The sequence below is a fragment of the Falco cherrug genome, chromosome 9 (assembly GCF_023634085.1).
Source record: "Falco cherrug isolate bFalChe1 chromosome 9, bFalChe1.pri, whole genome shotgun sequence".
Taxonomy (NCBI): domain Eukaryota; kingdom Metazoa; phylum Chordata; class Aves; order Falconiformes; family Falconidae; genus Falco; species Falco cherrug.
In genome coordinates, this window is record NC_073705.1 from 18,096,515 (window position 1) to 18,113,636 (window position 17,122).

The 17,122-nt window shown below is 48.3% G+C and overlaps 1 protein-coding gene across 13 annotated transcripts in view; it reads right to left on the reverse strand.

Moving 5' to 3' along the window:
• Positions 1-357: 357 nt before the first annotated feature.
• Positions 358-17,122, reverse strand: part of SORBS1 (sorbin and SH3 domain containing 1) — a 222,133-nt gene continuing 205,368 nt past the window's right edge. For all 13 annotated transcript variants that reach the window (XM_055719727.1, XM_055719731.1, XM_055719729.1 and 10 more), the window contains 6 exons: positions 16,941-17,066; positions 15,673-15,867; positions 5,747-5,806; positions 4,902-4,960; positions 3,368-3,480; positions 358-2,549 (listed from right to left, as the gene is read on the reverse strand). In XM_055719727.1, the coding sequence (XP_055575702.1) occupies positions 2,482-2,549; positions 3,368-3,480; positions 4,902-4,960; positions 5,747-5,806; positions 15,673-15,867; positions 16,941-17,066 (621 nt within the window). In that variant the 3' untranslated portion in view covers positions 358-2,481. The remainder of the gene's footprint in view (positions 2,550-3,367; positions 3,481-4,901; positions 4,961-5,746; positions 5,807-15,672; positions 15,868-16,940; positions 17,067-17,122) is intronic.

Below are 17,122 nucleotides of genomic sequence, written 5' to 3' on the forward strand. Positions count from 1 at the left end.
CAGCTACCATCCCATCCCACAGAGCCTGTGGGTCTCTCGTCCTACTTAACCTGTGTGGTCTTCTCATCTGGAGGGAATCACAAAGACCCTTTGCAAAACGGTCGACCCGCTGTGCTCCTGAGCTCCCTGCTCTGTGCACATACCGCGGCGGCTGCACCCCAACCCCGCGTTACACCACGATCTGGCAGTGACCCGGCTCCTTCCCTGCTGTCACGGGAAAGTCACGGCCGATGGCTCAGGAGGGAGGGCCCGTGGGCTCGAGCCGCAAGCCCACAGCAGGCGCCTACCACTTGGCGTGGATGCAGCCGAAGACTGCCACAGACAGGCACTGGCACAAAGGGGCATCGCTACAGGAAGGGCAGGAATAGACTTTTATTTAATAATTTGTACAAGGAACACAACAGTAGTTCAATAATTCCATTTATTAATTGTCAAATAGTAATCCACTGCAATAAACAAAAAAATCAACACAAAAATAAGTTGCGGTTTGAATGTGTGTGTGTGTGTGTGTCTATCTCTGTGTGTGTGTGTAACTTAAGATGGCAAGAGCAAGAACAAAAAATAAACCTTTAAATGAGTATGTTATATACAGTCAGTATCGTGTTACTTTGCTGGATAGATTAATTTGGTGTTATCCAACAGGCCTAAATATTGCTGCAAATAACTGGAGGGCAAACCCAAAGCAGGAAAAACAAACCCATAAATAAGATGCAGGGTTAAAGGTATCTCCTGCAGAAAAGAAACGGTGCTTTGTGTCCTATCTTTAACCCTTTTATAATGGATATTTTGTGCTAAAACTCTTTATGTGAACATACATGGAATTCCATCATTTAAATAAAAGTGGAAAAAAATCCCAACCTTTCGCAACTGCCTTCTTTTTTTCCTCCCTTCACTCAATGTGTTTAAATTATTCTTCTATACAAGGTAAGTACATTGTCTGTACAAAGTTAAATATACATATTTACAGTCAAACTTCTGAGACGCTGAGTCTTCTCTTCCGCTGACCTAGGTGGAAGACAAGCCTACATGATTTCAAACCCAGGAGCATGGCTCGTTTATCAAAACATTGCAAGTCGTGCTAACAGTTAGTTGTAGTTACTCTTAATAAATCTGTATAAAAGCATCAGCATAAAAATAGGCATTTTATATTATGAAATACGGCTTATGACAAAATAGCAATCTAACCCTTTGCTATTTGTATGGTAACTGTAGGAAGCAGAGACTGATAGAACCAGTTTTGTTTATGCTTTTTCTTAATAACAAAATGTCTATCAAAAGAGTATTCATAGTGGATTTACAGGCAAGCGTACAGCCAAGCCGTGGTTTTTTTTCTCAAGGAAATACGAATCCCTGTAACTGGTAATCAGCAGCTGGGAACAGCTTTCCAAATCGATGAGACTTTTTTTGTATGACTAAGAGGCAGCCAAAATGCACGTATTTATTCGAGACCTACCATTGACACTGTAACCAAAAAGAAAAAAAAAAAAGCGGCACCCTCAGTGGCACGTTGCTCAGATTTTCGGAGCCTCTAAGATTTAATGCCAGGAAAGAAGCAAAGTCTTCATCCCAAAGAGTATGAATGCTTTGAGAAGCGAGTGATCCTTTAGGGCCAGCAACAGGGCAGGAGGAGCAGAGAAAGCAAACAGCCGTAGGACTCACAGCCAGGATTTGCTGTCACGGATGTTCTGTTTATTGGTTCTATTCTTTGTGCAGATAAATGTCAAAGCCAGGCTGATTTCTCTTTAAAAAAACAGGACTCTGTTCGTTTTGATGCACACAATACACTCACACACACACACCCTGCACAAAAGCAACCCCCCTGCAGAGACAGGTAATACGCTGGTCAAGGGTTTGGGGTTTTTGCACATTCACCGCGACGTTATGACTGACCTCCCTGGATTAAACCACCAGCCCCAAACACCTTCTCCACCTAGAGCTCTGCAGTCCGACCGTATCAGCTGCCCTCCGCCTCTGCCGGGCCTCAAGGTGTGTGCCAGGGAGGAAGGTTCTGGGTGAAAGTGGAAGGCAGAGCGAAGCGAGTCTCCGGCGAGGCAGAACCCAGGCGGAAAGCCTGGCCCCCTGACCCGTGCCATGGAAGGGAGCAGCCACCGACTGCCCCCAGGAACTACCCTATCGCCACACACAAACAAAACCTATACCGTGTGCTTCCCTGAAGCCTTCTCGGAGGTAAGTACTCCATACAAACTCAGATTATCACCAGAACTCTTGCTGGGGAGGGGAGAGGAATACACGAAGGCAGCGCTGTAAACTAGGAACTGTCTCTTCTTCAGCAAACAAATCGCACACTGCGTCTGTGGCAGCAGGGCTACACGGTCAACTCCGTACTGTACCACATAACCACATCCTTCTAACACATCTCGTCTCCTGTCGATTACATTCAGAAATTGTCTGTTTCTTCACTGTTTAAAAACACCATCCGGAAAACAAGCCCACCCCTGTCACAGTGGGATTGCTGCTGTTTTACAGGTACAGAAGCTTCACGTAGTTGCCTGGGAAGGTGCCAAATTGTCTTGTTCTCCTGGACGTACCTGTCACAAAATAAAACACAAGAAAGCCAGAGTAAGATGGAGCCACGCAGGGAGGGCTTGGGGGTTTGAAAAGGTAGAGGTAGTAGCCTCTTGTGCCTGCAGGCACTGCTTCTGAAAGTACACAGGAGTCCTGGTCAAAGAGCCTTTTGGTGCAGACAAGATCCCAGCTCACTCCACCACTAATCATCTCTGGTCTTCCCTTTTAACAATTAATAAGGTGCTGGTGAAAGCTCCTGGGCCTGTAGGCGAGGAGCCAAACACCTATCAGTGTAAATGAGCTAATCTCCCTCAAGAAGAGATAACAAGCCTGAATCTGCAGTGTTGAGATGGAGAACACTGTCCAGACTTGCATCCTTTGAAGGTAAAGGGCTAGATTTTGCTAAACATACAGCTACAGATGAAGCTGGATTTTCAGGGGTGGCAAGTCCTATCCACACGCTGTCCCCTTCATCCCCCTACTTGCCGCTTTCCATAAGTCGCCTTGGCTACCTCAGCTTTGGAAAAGCTACAGAAATCCAGTTTGCCTTGGTTGCCCCGTTGTTGTGTCATCAGGGTGAACAAGAAGGATCAGGAGGAAGAGGGGAATGGGGAGATTAAGAAAAAAGGAAAAGCTAGAGACCTAGCAAGGAAAACAAAACTCCACCACCCTGCACCCTAATTTTAATGCTCTTGGTGGGAACAGATGAGAAACTGTGAAAAACATGGAGTTGATTTTTTTCATGTTTTGATGCCACAAATGGAAGTAACTTACAGAATTTCTGCAAAATGGCTCATCTGCATATCAAAAAGTTCTGCTGACAGACAAGCGTCACACTCACCCACAAACCAGCCATCGTCACATTTCTCCATGACATCAACAATGTCACCATCCCTCAGTTCCAGCTCATCATCATTCTGAGGAGTGTAGCTGTAGAGGGCTTGGTAGCTAACTCTAAAACCAGAAAGATACTGCACATTAGCCACTGGATTTCCCTGACAACCCTTCAGAAGGAGACATCTCCCATCCCCTTTCTAATTCCTATTATGTTTTGCTCAGTGCAGTCTGGACCTGTGCTTTGCATTCGAGAGGTGGAGGCCAACTGCATTAAATTGGCTGTGGTCACAAGGCCACGGCGGTAAAAGGTGTCACACCTGCACTGCGTGGGATATGCGGAGAGCTTCTCTGTCCTTTTTGCCACTTGGCATTGCTGGGTTAACGGTTGGACTTGATGATCTTAAAGATCTTTTCCAACCTAAAGGATTCTGTGTGGTTGTCTCCATAGACTGTAACCACCAGAGTCTTCCTAACGCGTAGCACCTACAGAGCATACGAGTGCAGGCACCCCATGGAGTGCAAGCCAAAACCTGGATACGTTCCTTCTTGGGCTAAATGAGGCACGCGTTCCCTTGCCCAGGCACATCAGGTGTTCCCTTGCCCAGGCACATCAGCAGGGCACCGGTGACCAAACGGCAGAGCAAAGGATTTGGAAAAAGATAACTGCCTACCCTACTGCACTGAGGTTGCTGGATAAACCACGGCTGAGGAGGTACAGTGCAAGCAAAGTCTAAGGTTGAATCCTGCCCTGAGATACCACCTGCATCAGAGGCACTCTGTATTTATCAGAAAGGAACCTAATGGAGTGGGAACAATCTCTGGGCAAATCTGGGGAGGCTAGGATCCCCTGCCTGCAGGGAGTGAAAACAGAGCTGGTGTGAGACTCTCCCTGCCACGTAAAGGGGCAGGCAAAAGCAAAGGCTCCTTTCAGGAGCCAACTGCCAAGGACCTTCAGTCCCCAGCACGCAGTGCAGGCTACTGTTCTCAAAACCAGCAGTGAAGGGCCTCACTAAGCTTAAATGGCAGCTCCAGGTCTAAACCCACTGAAGAATCTCAGCTTTGAGAACCTCAGCCTTGGCCTCTGCGATGGCTCAGCCAGCAGTGCCCCTTTGCGCTGGCCCACGGTGCACGGCTGCCACGCTGGTGGCACTGCTCGCTGCACCCTGAGGAGCTGACATCGGGGTGAGCACACCGACCCGCTCTATCACACGAGCCAGGTGTAGCCAGTGGGTATTGATTTGTCTCCAGCTTCAAGACACAAAGACACTGAGGGAGTCTCCATGCCCAGCATGAATCAAGTACCCAAAGGAGACCCAGCCCCAGATGGTGAGGTCATTGTCTCAGGTGCAGACACAAAGGTCCCAGTTTTAAACGACTCGTTACCATGACATGCGGCTATTTTTGTTCTCTAAAGGAAAGCCAACACTCTCCCATAATTCTAATTTAACTGCTGAAACACTGAAGCTTTCACACCTCCCCATCTGCACCACCGGTCAGAGGCAAGGCCCCTGGCAGAGATGGGAGCCAAAAGGACTTACATGTCTCGTGGCGTTTGACTTCTGTCAGGGCTGGTTCCTTGCTGCTGTGCTTGAGGTTGCTGAGAAATGATGAGAGATGGTTTATGGTCATTAGGGGTCACCTTGTGGCGAGAGTCAAGAGGCTGAGAAATAGTACTGCAGTAATGAACAGATTTTTCTGCAATGTTTATGATCTCATTGCAAACAGCTTCCTGCGTGGTAGGCAGCATTGACATCCAAGAACACCCAAAGGACAGTCAACAGGGGGGAGGGAGGGGAAAATATAGACAAGAAGAGATGGGACATTCCAGATGCAGCACATAAGTCCGGTGCGGGAAAAAAAAATAAAATTATAAAAAAAAAAAAAAAAAAAAAAAAAGAGTTGTAGATCCAGGTAAATATCCAGGTAGTGGAGTGCAGAAGGGATCCAGGTGTAAGCATGGAAAAACAGGCAAGATACAGAAGAATTTGGCATTTAGTTTGAAGATTTGTAACAAATACATATACATATATTTTTAAAAGCAGCAGCGTAAGAGGTTGCAATTAGTTATGCAGTGGCACCATTACAAATGCTATGAAGTCAGTTCAAGAATGCAAGGCAGGCCGCTCCATTCATGCATTTTGCTTCATTTAACTTATACCCAGGGACCGGCAGCACAATTAGCCCAACTTCTCATTGGCTACGACAGTTTTTCTAATTGCTTAATCCCCTTTTCTCTGTTGCAAACAAGACACTGTATGCAAATAGATAAACATGTACCTATTTTGCAGCTAAAAATAGTGCTGGCATTTTATCTTTATTGAGGAGTTACTGTCTGGGTGAAGAGAGTCTAGGACTACACATCTGATTTAAACAGTGGCCTTACCACATAGCTCTTTTCAGACTCTGTGAGATCTGGTCCAGCTCTCAATGAATGGTGGGAAGGCTGTGTGATCACCAAGCAAATGATAAGGAAGACATTTTAGCAGATGTTACAGTGGTCAGAATTTAAAAAATGTAAATGGAGTGCAGACAACAAGAGAAAATGAACAACTCATCCCCTCCCCACCCCAACACCACACTTCTTGGACAACAAGGTCTTTCATTTACACGAGAGACATTCAGGCTACGGTAATGCGACGGCTGCGGCACACAGAATGCTGCCCAGAGAAAGGCAACAGTGAAACAGAAGCTCAGAGCAGGGAACCGGAGTGCAAGGTTGCAGACACCGCTACAACCAGAAATGGGACATAGTGTCATACTGCATTCCTGTGGGGGGAAAAAACAAGAACAGAAGCACACACTTGAGAGCATCAGACTTGAACGGCCAAAAGCATGTTGAGAGGAATCTGCTGCTGTTTTTAGAAAGGTCCGCAATGACTTTGACACACGACAGAACTCGCTCGCTTCTTACAGAAGCCCAGCTCAGGTTCTCCGAAGGCACAACGCCACGTAGCCCCACCAAACTCACTTTAGCCTGTACTGAGCAAGGATCCGAGCTGCTCTTTCATTCCCACAATGAGGCAGAGCTTTGGGTCAGGCTGGAAAGCCCAGCTCCAGACACCCCCACTCCCTGGGAAGCTCCTGGTCTCTGCCCTGCCTCCCTGCCCTGTCACGGCTTTCCGCTGGGACACGTGTGTCCCCAGCACAGTAGGGAAAATCCAGGTCTTTGGGGTTGGAGGTTTTATGGGGAAGGGGAAGGTCACTGTGAAAGTCACACAGGTATCCAGAGCCTGGTTCTGCATCGTTCTGGCATATTCAAACACCTACCAAAAGCGAGGTGTTTTGTCTGTTATTTGGCATTTATTCAAACTTATTTTTATTTAATAATAAATATTACTTATATTTATTTGTCTGAGCAAACAGGACGGCTGAACGCGTGCAGGGTTGTTTGTACCACCTGCAGGGCCGCCTGCAAAGCGGATCGGGTAAGGCACAGGGCGTGCCATCCTCTGGGATCATTCTGCACAATTTTCAACCCAAATCCCAAAGGCCTCCATTTTTTGCTTTCCCTCCTTCTCTTTATTCACTCCAACCGTGCCCTTCAGTAGAGGGTTTGCTTTCTCATGGCATCCTGAGACAGAGCAGGAGCAGAGGACAAAGGGGTTTGTGACACCTTCAGCCCAAGCATGCTCCAAGAGCTTGGAGAAGCGCAGGGTGATGAGCTCATCTCTAATTCCCATTCTCAAAGCTCCTCTGAACCACATCTTGGAGCTCTGGAGCTGTGCCCATCATTGTATTAAAGCAAACTGTCTTATTTCTTGAGGACTGTGACCAGGCCAACCCAACCCCACCGCAACTTCTTTGTAGGCAGCTGTACTGCCTGGGGCTGGAGTCTGGGGTCACTGCCCTTAAGAAACAAGGCTCTGTTACCATGTATATTTCTATAGAGAGAAAATAAAGTGTAAGTTGGATGGGCTAATTGCAGTGGAATTCACATTCAAAGCATTTACTGTGAAGCCTGAAACCATCACAGGATTTCTGGAAGTCATTCCTGCCTGTCTATCACCAGCCCTGAAAGGAAAATGGAATAATTAGAAATTTAAAATTAATATTGTGTAGACCAGCTGGATATAGCACATCAAATCTGATGAGATTGGAGCTAACTCATGTGGTCAGTTAGGTGGGAAAACCAATTTTCAGGCTGAAGCGAGAGGCAGCTGTAAGAGTGATATTTTTTTTTAAATTCAAGAAAGTACTTCTCTGCTCCATGCTAATAAACTGACTGCTGGAATTGCTCCATGAACAACTGTGTGGTCCATTTCTCATTGATGACTTGTCACCTCCTTGATGACTTTTCCTCTGAAAAGCATTAATCACTATGAATTAAGCTACTTATTTGAAAGCTAAAAAAATTGACACTACCTCTGAATGCTCTGTGGTGCAGTGTGACACCAGGAGGTGCAGCCTGCCAGCACCCCCTTTCCTGGTGGGGGGACTTCCACGAGATAGCCGGGCAGGGGCCAAGCAGCCCCCAGTTCCCAACAAGACACGAAACTCAGTGGATCCCCTCTGGACTCTGCTCCAGAGATCCAGGCAGCTCCTACCAAAGCAGTGGGTGTCTGCACCAACCCCCAGGGCTACAGCAGAGCCGCACAGTGCAGTGACAAAGCACCCCAAAGCCAGCAGCAATGCAGCATTACCTGAACAGGATGAACACTGACCAGATCAGATCCTATAATTCTAGGCTGTAAATGTACCACCCCACTGCTTCAAACAAGTGACCTCGATGGCATGGCCCAGATGGCTTTTTTTTTTAATAAAAACCCCCACCAACCAGCCAATATTATGCTCGCAGGGAGAGAAGAGAATAAAGGATGACAAAAAAAGAAGGTGTTACAGGTACAAATGCCCTTTAAACATGAGTGCAGAAAGCCCGTGTCCTACCTACAGTGGTGGCTCCATGTGCCCAAGGCAGCTGAGGAATCAGCAGGTGTGGGGCACAGCTCCAAAGCATAAACCACAGAGGTTCCCTCAAAACACTGAGCCAGCTCTACTGCTGCTGGAGGTCAACTGAGGGCCCTACAAGTGACCAAGTATTCCCAATCCATCAGGACAACTCCGACCCTCTCAGTCACACCACGTGCTTTGTTAAGACTAAGTGAATAGGCTTAAGCAGGTGCTGAAGTGTCTATGTCTATGTCATGTTTACAGACTGTATAAATTCTATTGCTGGCATATATATGGATATATACACACACTCACATATATGAATATGTGGTACACTCAGCCTGAAGCACAGCTGGCCACTTTTTACACCTCATATAGTGTTTGAGGATGGACCTAAAGAGCACCACAAGTTTGCAAGAACACCAGAAAAAGGTTATACATTAAGAGCTCAGAAAAACCTTGAGGCAGGTTTTAACTGTTGGGAAGAAAGATGTTGGGGCTACTCAGCAGTGCCCTCCCTGCTCCTAGTGAAGTCAAGCATCGTCTGCGTGTCTATCCACTGCAGCATGTTTACATGTTGTCTTCCACCCCTTTCTGGTGGGAGTCAGAGGACCACACAGGCAAAGAGAAAGCGAAGCAGAACAAACAGACAGACAAAACAAGACAGACAAATCGGTACACCCCTCGGAGAAGGGCACACATCCCACACGTGAATGGAGAATCATGAGCAGGGAGGACACCCCAGCCCAGCCAGGAGGAAAAAGGGAAACAGTGGCACACAGCAAGCCCCGGCCCTGGTGAAAGCGAGGGGAAAGCTGGCCAAGGAGCTCTCATGAAGGATGCGGAAAAGGCTGCGGTGTGCAGCAGCCTGGCCTCATGGCTGTTAAAGTCTGCGGACAGACTCCCTGGCCCCCGGGTCAGAAGGTGCAGGCTGTGTCTGCAGCAGAAAACGCATCTGCCCGGGGCGCAGGTACCACCGCCTGATGCTGGCCGGGCAGCTCCAGTCCGGGCGATAAATGCACTGGGCACAAACGCTGCCCAGCTGAACCTGTGCAGCGGCAGCAGCAGCCCGTGGGAAGGACAGAGGCTGACCTGGGCAGAGGTGCTAAGCAAGGAGCATGGTACGTGGGCACTGCTGGCCTGTGCTGGGGAGCTTGGGGTCCGAGCATCCTCCTCGCACACCCTCCTCTCTGCTCCACACCACCACAAAGGGGTGAAATCACTCCCCGCTCCGCCCGAGGGGTTTTGTACAAGCGCCAAGGAGCAGCCAGCCCCCCACCAACACCCCTCACGCTGCCGGGCAACACAGGGACCTTCAGATGACACAGGGACCCTCGCCCAGCCGCTCCTGCCCTCCCCCCTCACAGCCGCAGTCCAGCCCCAGGCCGAAGCTGCTGCACCGCGGGCACCCTCGCCAGCACCACCACCGGCTGTCACGCTGCGCCAACAGGACCCCAGCGTAAAATGGGAAGTACACTAGAAAATTTCCGAGGGTCCCCTGAAATAAATTAATTTGGTAGATTATGCTACTGCTTAAGATCGTGTTTTACCAGAATATTGGAATTATCTGTAAGGTGTACTTAAAATATCTTTGACATGCTGTGGGGTCATTTTTTAAAAAAAAAAAAGTTTGGAGTGCGAAACTAAACAAAAAGGAATAACTTCAGAATAGCTAAAAGAGCCACTGCACTCTATATTATTGCCTAATGGAACAGGCAGGAACACGGTCCTTATACCAGCCCTGCACCAAAAAGGTCTTAAACCTGCCAAAAACCCTGGGTCAGAATTTCATAACTGGGGAGGGTCTCTAATGCGAGAAAGAAAACTAAAATCCCAAATGGTAAAATACCTCCAACAGGGGATGGCCAGTAAAGGAAACAAACCCCAAATGTAATGTCCCATTTCCACATCTACTAAGTGCTCTTCTCATTTGATTAAAATCAATGGAAAGAGGACAGATTTCTGAAAAGGCCTCCAGGGCATTACCTGAAGCCATCAGCCTCTGCATGGGTCATGCAGCTAAGAAGAAGTCATTTGCACATGTCATTTGCACATACAAATACCGCTCCTGCTCCCTGAACAACTGTAGAGCCAGAGCTGGAAAGGAGGCCAAGACTACTGACAATGTCACCGAGTTTTAACTTGACACTGACAATGCTCTGATTGTCAAGGCATGTAAAATATAAATTTTGGCTTGACTTCGATGCCAAAGAAAGGCTGCAGGGTCCTGTTACAACCAGGTGCAACACCCAAAATAGAACTGTGTTGTAGGCAGCACTCAGGAAAACCACCTTCCCCCAGATGCGGCTCCTGTGCTGCTGGATTGCATACACCCAGTGCGAGCACAGCCGGACCAGGCAGCTCAGAGGTCAAGAGAAAGGGCAACACAGAAAACTGCGATGGATTTTTACCATGGAGGGTATGTATCCTGCTGGCCTCAGCTATTGAGACTGAAAGGGAAGCAGGAGGTGACTGTTCAGTAAAAAGCTGTGCAATCTCACGATCGGAGGGAAAGGGGGTAAGTAAAGGTAACAGGCAAAATTCAGGGTTAAAACTATCTGGCTGTCAGAAACTGATGATGAAAATATTACCGTTGGCAACTACTGCCCACACTGGCCCTGCAGGAGCACCTGCCCGGTTCACTGCTCAAGCCCAAGGTGGCTTCCCCAATGCCCATCGCTTCGAACTTGGTCCCGCTGCTGTGAGCTTTCCGTTTCAGACATTGCCATCTTGTGGAAGGTTCTGGAGTACGGACAGGACGCTAGCAGCTGCCAGCACCCCGGCTCCGGACCCCAGCCATCCCAGCCGCATGCTGTGGGACTGAGCTGGTTCTGCTGCACAGACCCCGCTGCATCTCCCTCTAGAGACGTCTGCGTCTCTGAGCATCAGAGCTGGGACCCCCTGAACCCTGCCTGGGAAGGCTGGAGCAGGTCCCTGATGTTGTGGCTACCAAGCTGCGTGTGCCTTACCCCCAGCTCTGAGACACTCAAACCCTGAACCCAGATCTCAGGTGGTTAAACAAAACCTGAAGCGAAGCACCTCGCCCTGCATCGCTCGGACACTGCCTAACAGTGCAGCTGAGCTGGAGGAACCCAAGGTCAGAACTGAGTCAGTCCTGGGTTAATCCTTTGGAGGGACAGAAAATCAGATCCTTAGCTGGTACAAACTGGCAGAAACCTGGGCTTGAGCTGCGTGGATTTGTACCAGCTGAAGGTTTTGCCCATACCTGCCCTTCTGCACAGCCTGGAAATAATTTGAAATTATTGTTTTAAAAAGAAATAAAAATTCTGCATTAAACGACAGGAGAAATACCTCACCTGTGGAATCAATGAATGGCTAAACAAGCATATGACAAAACAATGGCAAGGCATGGATACAACTCTACGTAATGGAAAAGCAATCAGCAAAGATGATTACCTGTGGCTTACTGACTCTGCGTGTAAGTCTGGGAGGTGGCTGTGTTGTGACAGTAGAGGAAGAGAGGGCAGAGGAAGAGAGAGGAGCAGATGAAGAGAATGCTTTTGAGTCTGCAGTCTTTTGAAGAAAAGAAAAGTTGGTCAGCTTGGCACACACCCTCTTATCACAACCGCTGCTAGTGATAAGAGCATCTACTACCCGGTAAATTCGATGCACACACAGCAAACGTAACTCCATGCAAGGGCAAGTGCAGTTTCCAGTTGTCTGAGCTGACCACCTCATTCTGTTTTAAACATGCATGCTACTAAAAATGTATCCAGATAGTAAACATCACAGTCTTTAAACAGCTTTCAGTACACTTCTGGTTATGATTCAAGCAGAAATCAAACAATTTTTCATAAGATTTCCCAGTGTGAAATGTATCATCTTTGAACCCTCAGTTCCTCATCACTTAATGCTGGCTAGATGGGGTATGGCATGGAGGCTATCGCAGTGCACCCAAGGTAGTATTTATAATGCTCTAATTTTGAGCTCTCTTAACTTCCACTCTTACACGGGGCAGCATGGGGGTACCACCGTATTTGGGCCCGCTGTAGCCCACAATGGACCCCCAAGTCAACTGAGAGCTGCAAAGTAAGGCAGATCTCCTATGTCAAGACTGAGGGTGGAAGATATGGGGCAGAATCTACGAGAGGGTTCCCCCATGTTCCCTCTCACTGTAACATATAGCTACATAGAACTAAAAACTCCCGGGGAAAAGTTACCACTAGGTCTAGCTCTCATGTGTGGCTAGACCCTCTCACACAACTTTGGAAATGCAAAGGTAATAAATTCCACTCAAGGCACAGATAACAATCAAGCCTCCCTGACCTAGTCACGCACGTCCCAGACGAAGGTTCACTAAATCGCAGGCTCCAGGATCCAGAGGGGACAGCTTTTGTGACTCTAGGAGCCAGGATAGTGTTTACAAGGCTTTTCAGTCCTTGGCTTTAAAAGGAACAAATAGATCCTATAACCAAAGAGGATCCACTGCACACTGGAAAATCCCTGAATAGCAAGGAATCTCCTGTATTCCACACAGTGAGGTATATGGGCACGTGAGACTTTCATCTGACACAGCTGGTAACGGCTGCTCTCTGGGACAGTCACCTCGTTAGATGTGACCAACTGAGTCAGTCCTGTGTTGTTACCTATTCTGAAATAATTTTCACTACCCTGCTCCTGAAGCGCCTTCTAAAACCTTTTGATCTGCTACACAGTGAATGCCACTGGTGACCCCTGGAAGAAGGGCTTAAGATCGTCCAAATGATGCATGGCAGCCACTGGCTCCGCCTGGCTGACCGAGCAGCACAAACCTCAACACACCCGTGAAAATCAGCAATGCAGAGCAGCACACACACATGCAGAAGTACCTTCTTTTCCCCGCTTTGAAACTTTCCCAGATCACCTTTCCTCACTCCTCTTTTCTCTGTTTTACCTCCCTGCACAATAGCCATTAGCTCCTGACACAACTGGTTGTCCTCAGAGGAACCCACAGGTCTCTTTTCTGGGCTGACACGCATGTCTAGTTGGGATGGTTTCAGGCAGCGCTCGACAGAGATGCTGGGAAGAGCACGAGCACCCTGCTGGGGGTGGCTGCTGCCCTCTCTAGTCTTTTGGAGCCAGGCTTGGCTGCCAGAGGTGCCATGCTGCTCCGCGAGGATGCTGTCGGGGCTCTCCACTGCCCAGCGAGGGGAGTTAGAGTGGCTCGCGGTGGGAGAAGGGGAGCCAGCAAACTTCTCTTCACTTTGCGGAGTGGCCTGATAGAAACTGCGGGCGGAGGACTGAGGTCGGGATGAGTAAGAGGGCAATGGGGATTTAATGGACCTGGGAGTCGAGGAGCCAGAGAGATGAGAATGGTGGAGGCTGACCGTGGGAGAAGGGCTGGCTGCAGCAGAAGGCGAGAGATAGCCAGTGTGAGAGAGGGAGGCTTCAGGCGGAGGAGGCAATGGAGGAGTTATGGCAGGAGTGGTGCTAGGAGACACTCCCACGGTCAGAGCAATCCACTCGGATGTGACCGCCTGCACCTCTGGAGATAAGGCGCGGCGCGCGAAAGGCAAAGGCGGAGGAGTTGGTGTATGGAGCAGCTCAGAGCTGGGAGACTTGAAGGAGACAAAAGCAGGAGAGAAAAAGAAAGAAATGAACAAAAAAGTAATAAAGGAAAATACAAAACAACTGAGCAAAAGGAGAAAGAGCGAGTGTGGAGAGGAACAGATCTGTGACCAAGCGTGGTACGTAAATTCTCTGCAGACGGTGCACCGCACTGGAGAACACCCTGCCCACAGCTACTCCAGCCACGGGGTCCATTCTGCACCTGTGCTGCTAACACCCTTCTCCAGCCTTCGTCAGAACCCCAAACACAAAACGTCTTGTGGAAGACCTTGGACTTCATACCGTATGCCCGAAGTCCCCCAGGGAGCAGCTGAAGCCCCCACCCATGGGGGCAGCACGCAGCACTTGACTCGCCTGGCAGCAGCAGCCGGGGCCCCAGCAGCTCACGCTGCCGACCCAGGCAGCATTCACCGCTGCAACGGGTTTTGACTTTATCCGCCTCCAGCACGAGCAATGCCGGCTCCTCAAGAAACTTGCATTGCTGAAGCTGTGGAGGAGAAAGGGATCAAAACAGCCAGCTCTGGCTATCTGGCCTTCAGGTGATGAAAGGAGGTCCTGTGTTTATCAAGGCAGAGCACGCAGCCGAGTCCTGCCCTTAGCTGTTACCACCAGCGATGTCAGGGAGCTCAGCCACACCAGCACTGAGCACAGTGTTTCTCAGTCCTCTGCCAAGTTAGGCAAAAAAGGGAGAGAACTGATTTACTACGGGAGGAATCCAAAGAATAGCAAAGGAAACCAAAAAAGGGTGGATACGATCCCTTCCATCGAAGGGAGAGGCTTGCAGAGATTGGTGGCAGGCAGGCAACAGCTATGGAGAGATTGCCAAGCTCAAACAGAACTGCTCAGCTGAGGTCCCCAGCCTTTCCCCTTTACACAGTGCCTAAGAATAAAAGCAGGGAAGATCCAGACAGACACCAGGTATGAGCCATGGCAGCCCTTCCCACCCATCCTGTACCATATACCCCTTCCTCCCGATCCTAATCCTTCACTCCTGTTCCTTGTAGTCTTGACCTCAGAACGACCTTGCTTTGGTCCCATGGGTGAGAGTGGGATGCACTACAACCTCGTGGCTGCAACCCAGACATGTATGCTGACCTTCAAGCACGAGTATTTGCAGGATGAGAGCAAAACAAAGGGATTTAGAGACTCACTGTCTCCCTGATAGGTTTTTCACAGCAAACATTCTGGGATCCCGATACAATTGCTGGCTGCCGTTTTGATTTCTGGTTTGAACTGCAGTATGGTTTATAGTGAATCTAATATTCATGAAAGATCTCAGACCAGCCTGCTCTCAACACTTGAGTTCGTTTAGCATCAATTTCAAATAATACAGGCAGGTCTCCTAATCCTGTCTCCCAAAATCTTGGTTGTGAGCTGGAACATTTAGGAACAAGTATACAGCTTGATTCAATCTGACTGGAATCGACATAATGACTCCTACAGACTGTAACAGTCTGATACCCTTTTAATAGTCACAATAAAAAATTCACTCATCACAGTGGAGGTCTGTAAAGTGTAAATATGCACTCAGGAGGAGCTGGATCACCAATTCATTCCATCTGGCAGTGAAATTTATTCACTGTAGCCCTTTCAACCTGGCCTGAATTCAAGCTACAGATCAGAGATTAAAAGCTGAGTCTCCAAATCCCCAAACAACCCGTTCATTAACCTTTCTGGTAAATGAAACATCACCTTTTCCTGCAGTCACAGCGTACTGCAGGGAGCTCATGGCTTTTACAGTGCAAAACACTAGTCTTAGGCTACAGCTTTTTTCAGCTATTGCTTCTTGCACAGCAATGGCAACATCCCTCTGTTCTGCAAGGTGCTGTAAGTGGCTGCGTCCAGTCCAAATACCTGTGGTGAAGCTGTCATGCTGCGGCTGGGGGAGAGGGACACTGGTGGGTCAGGGTAGTCAATGGCATTCTTGACCACTGGCCGTTTGAGCACCTCCACGTAAGTGACAGGGAAGATGCCTTGGCGATTGGTGCCAGAGATTTTTCCTTCGTACCAGTTCTCATCCACTCGTCGAATCAATGTGATCCTTTCACCCTGTGAGAAGGAATAGTAATGTAGCCCTGACTTTAACATATTTCATCATTCCAAAGCAGATTACATTTTTAATCTTGCTGCAGCTGATGCTGCAGCTGACTTAAAACAATTGCTGGCTTTCAGCACCCTGTTTCCCAGTTAGGTGGTCCTAACCCTAACCTCTGCGTGGTGATGATATTTCTCAGTTCAGAGAAGGAGGAAATGCAGATCTTCTGGTGGGGACAGGCTGTCTGCAGACTCCGTCATGCTCACATTTCCAAGACTCTACTTGCTAAAAGCCAGTTTAAAAAAATGGAAACCAGCAGTTTCAGGCTGACCATGACTCTCAGGGATGTGGTGTACAGGGAGTATGCACAGGTTTGCAGTTTAAAAACTCGGTCTCCCTATGCTCCCTTCTGTTTTGCTGACAAACAAAGCAATTTCCAGATCCTTAATATAAACTGCAAGCCCCACCTTCATGTATAATTAAAAAAGCAGACAGAGAAGATCTAATCTGAGCATCAAATCAGAATGCTGGGTGGGACGGAGAAATGCTGCTACTTAACCTAAATAGAGCTGACCTTGTGCTGAACAGCCATTACACAACCCATCCCTACCCCTTCACTCCGCAGTCAGGTCCAGCCACTCACTTCAGTATCGCAGAACCTCACCCACCTGTGCTCAATGATTTGGCCTATAGGCTGAAGGGAGGCGAACTCAGTATCCTTCTTTCTATACTGCCGCTCTGATGTGACTCTGTGCATCTCCACTGGAGAGGATCAGACTGGACACACGTCACCAAATATCCAATCTGCCTTTCAGAGCCAGGCTTCCAGCACTTGTCCTTAAAGGATCTTCTCAGCTAGCCCTAAGGAAGCAGCTGGCACTTCTTGACTCAGCCTAGCAGCAACACTCTTGCTGCAATGTGCTACATAATGGCTATGGACTAAAAACGTGGGCAATGAGAATGAATCCTTCCTGAATACAGAGCTTATCTTCCTGGAGTTTTCATTTGGAAACTCCAAGTTTTAACTAGTGTTAAAAATCTTTCGCATTTTTCAGGATTGAATTCATCAGCATGACTAAAGTCCTACCTTTCTGAAGGACATTTCCACTTGGGTATCCCCATTGAAGTTGAACTTGGCAATAGCATCTCCATATTCCAATACCTGCAACGGTGATGGCTTTTTGGGCTGAGCTTTCTCAGCTGGTGGGAGCAGCTGGAATGGACAAACAGAATCACATAAGTCATATACAAAAAGCCCATAAACTGGTT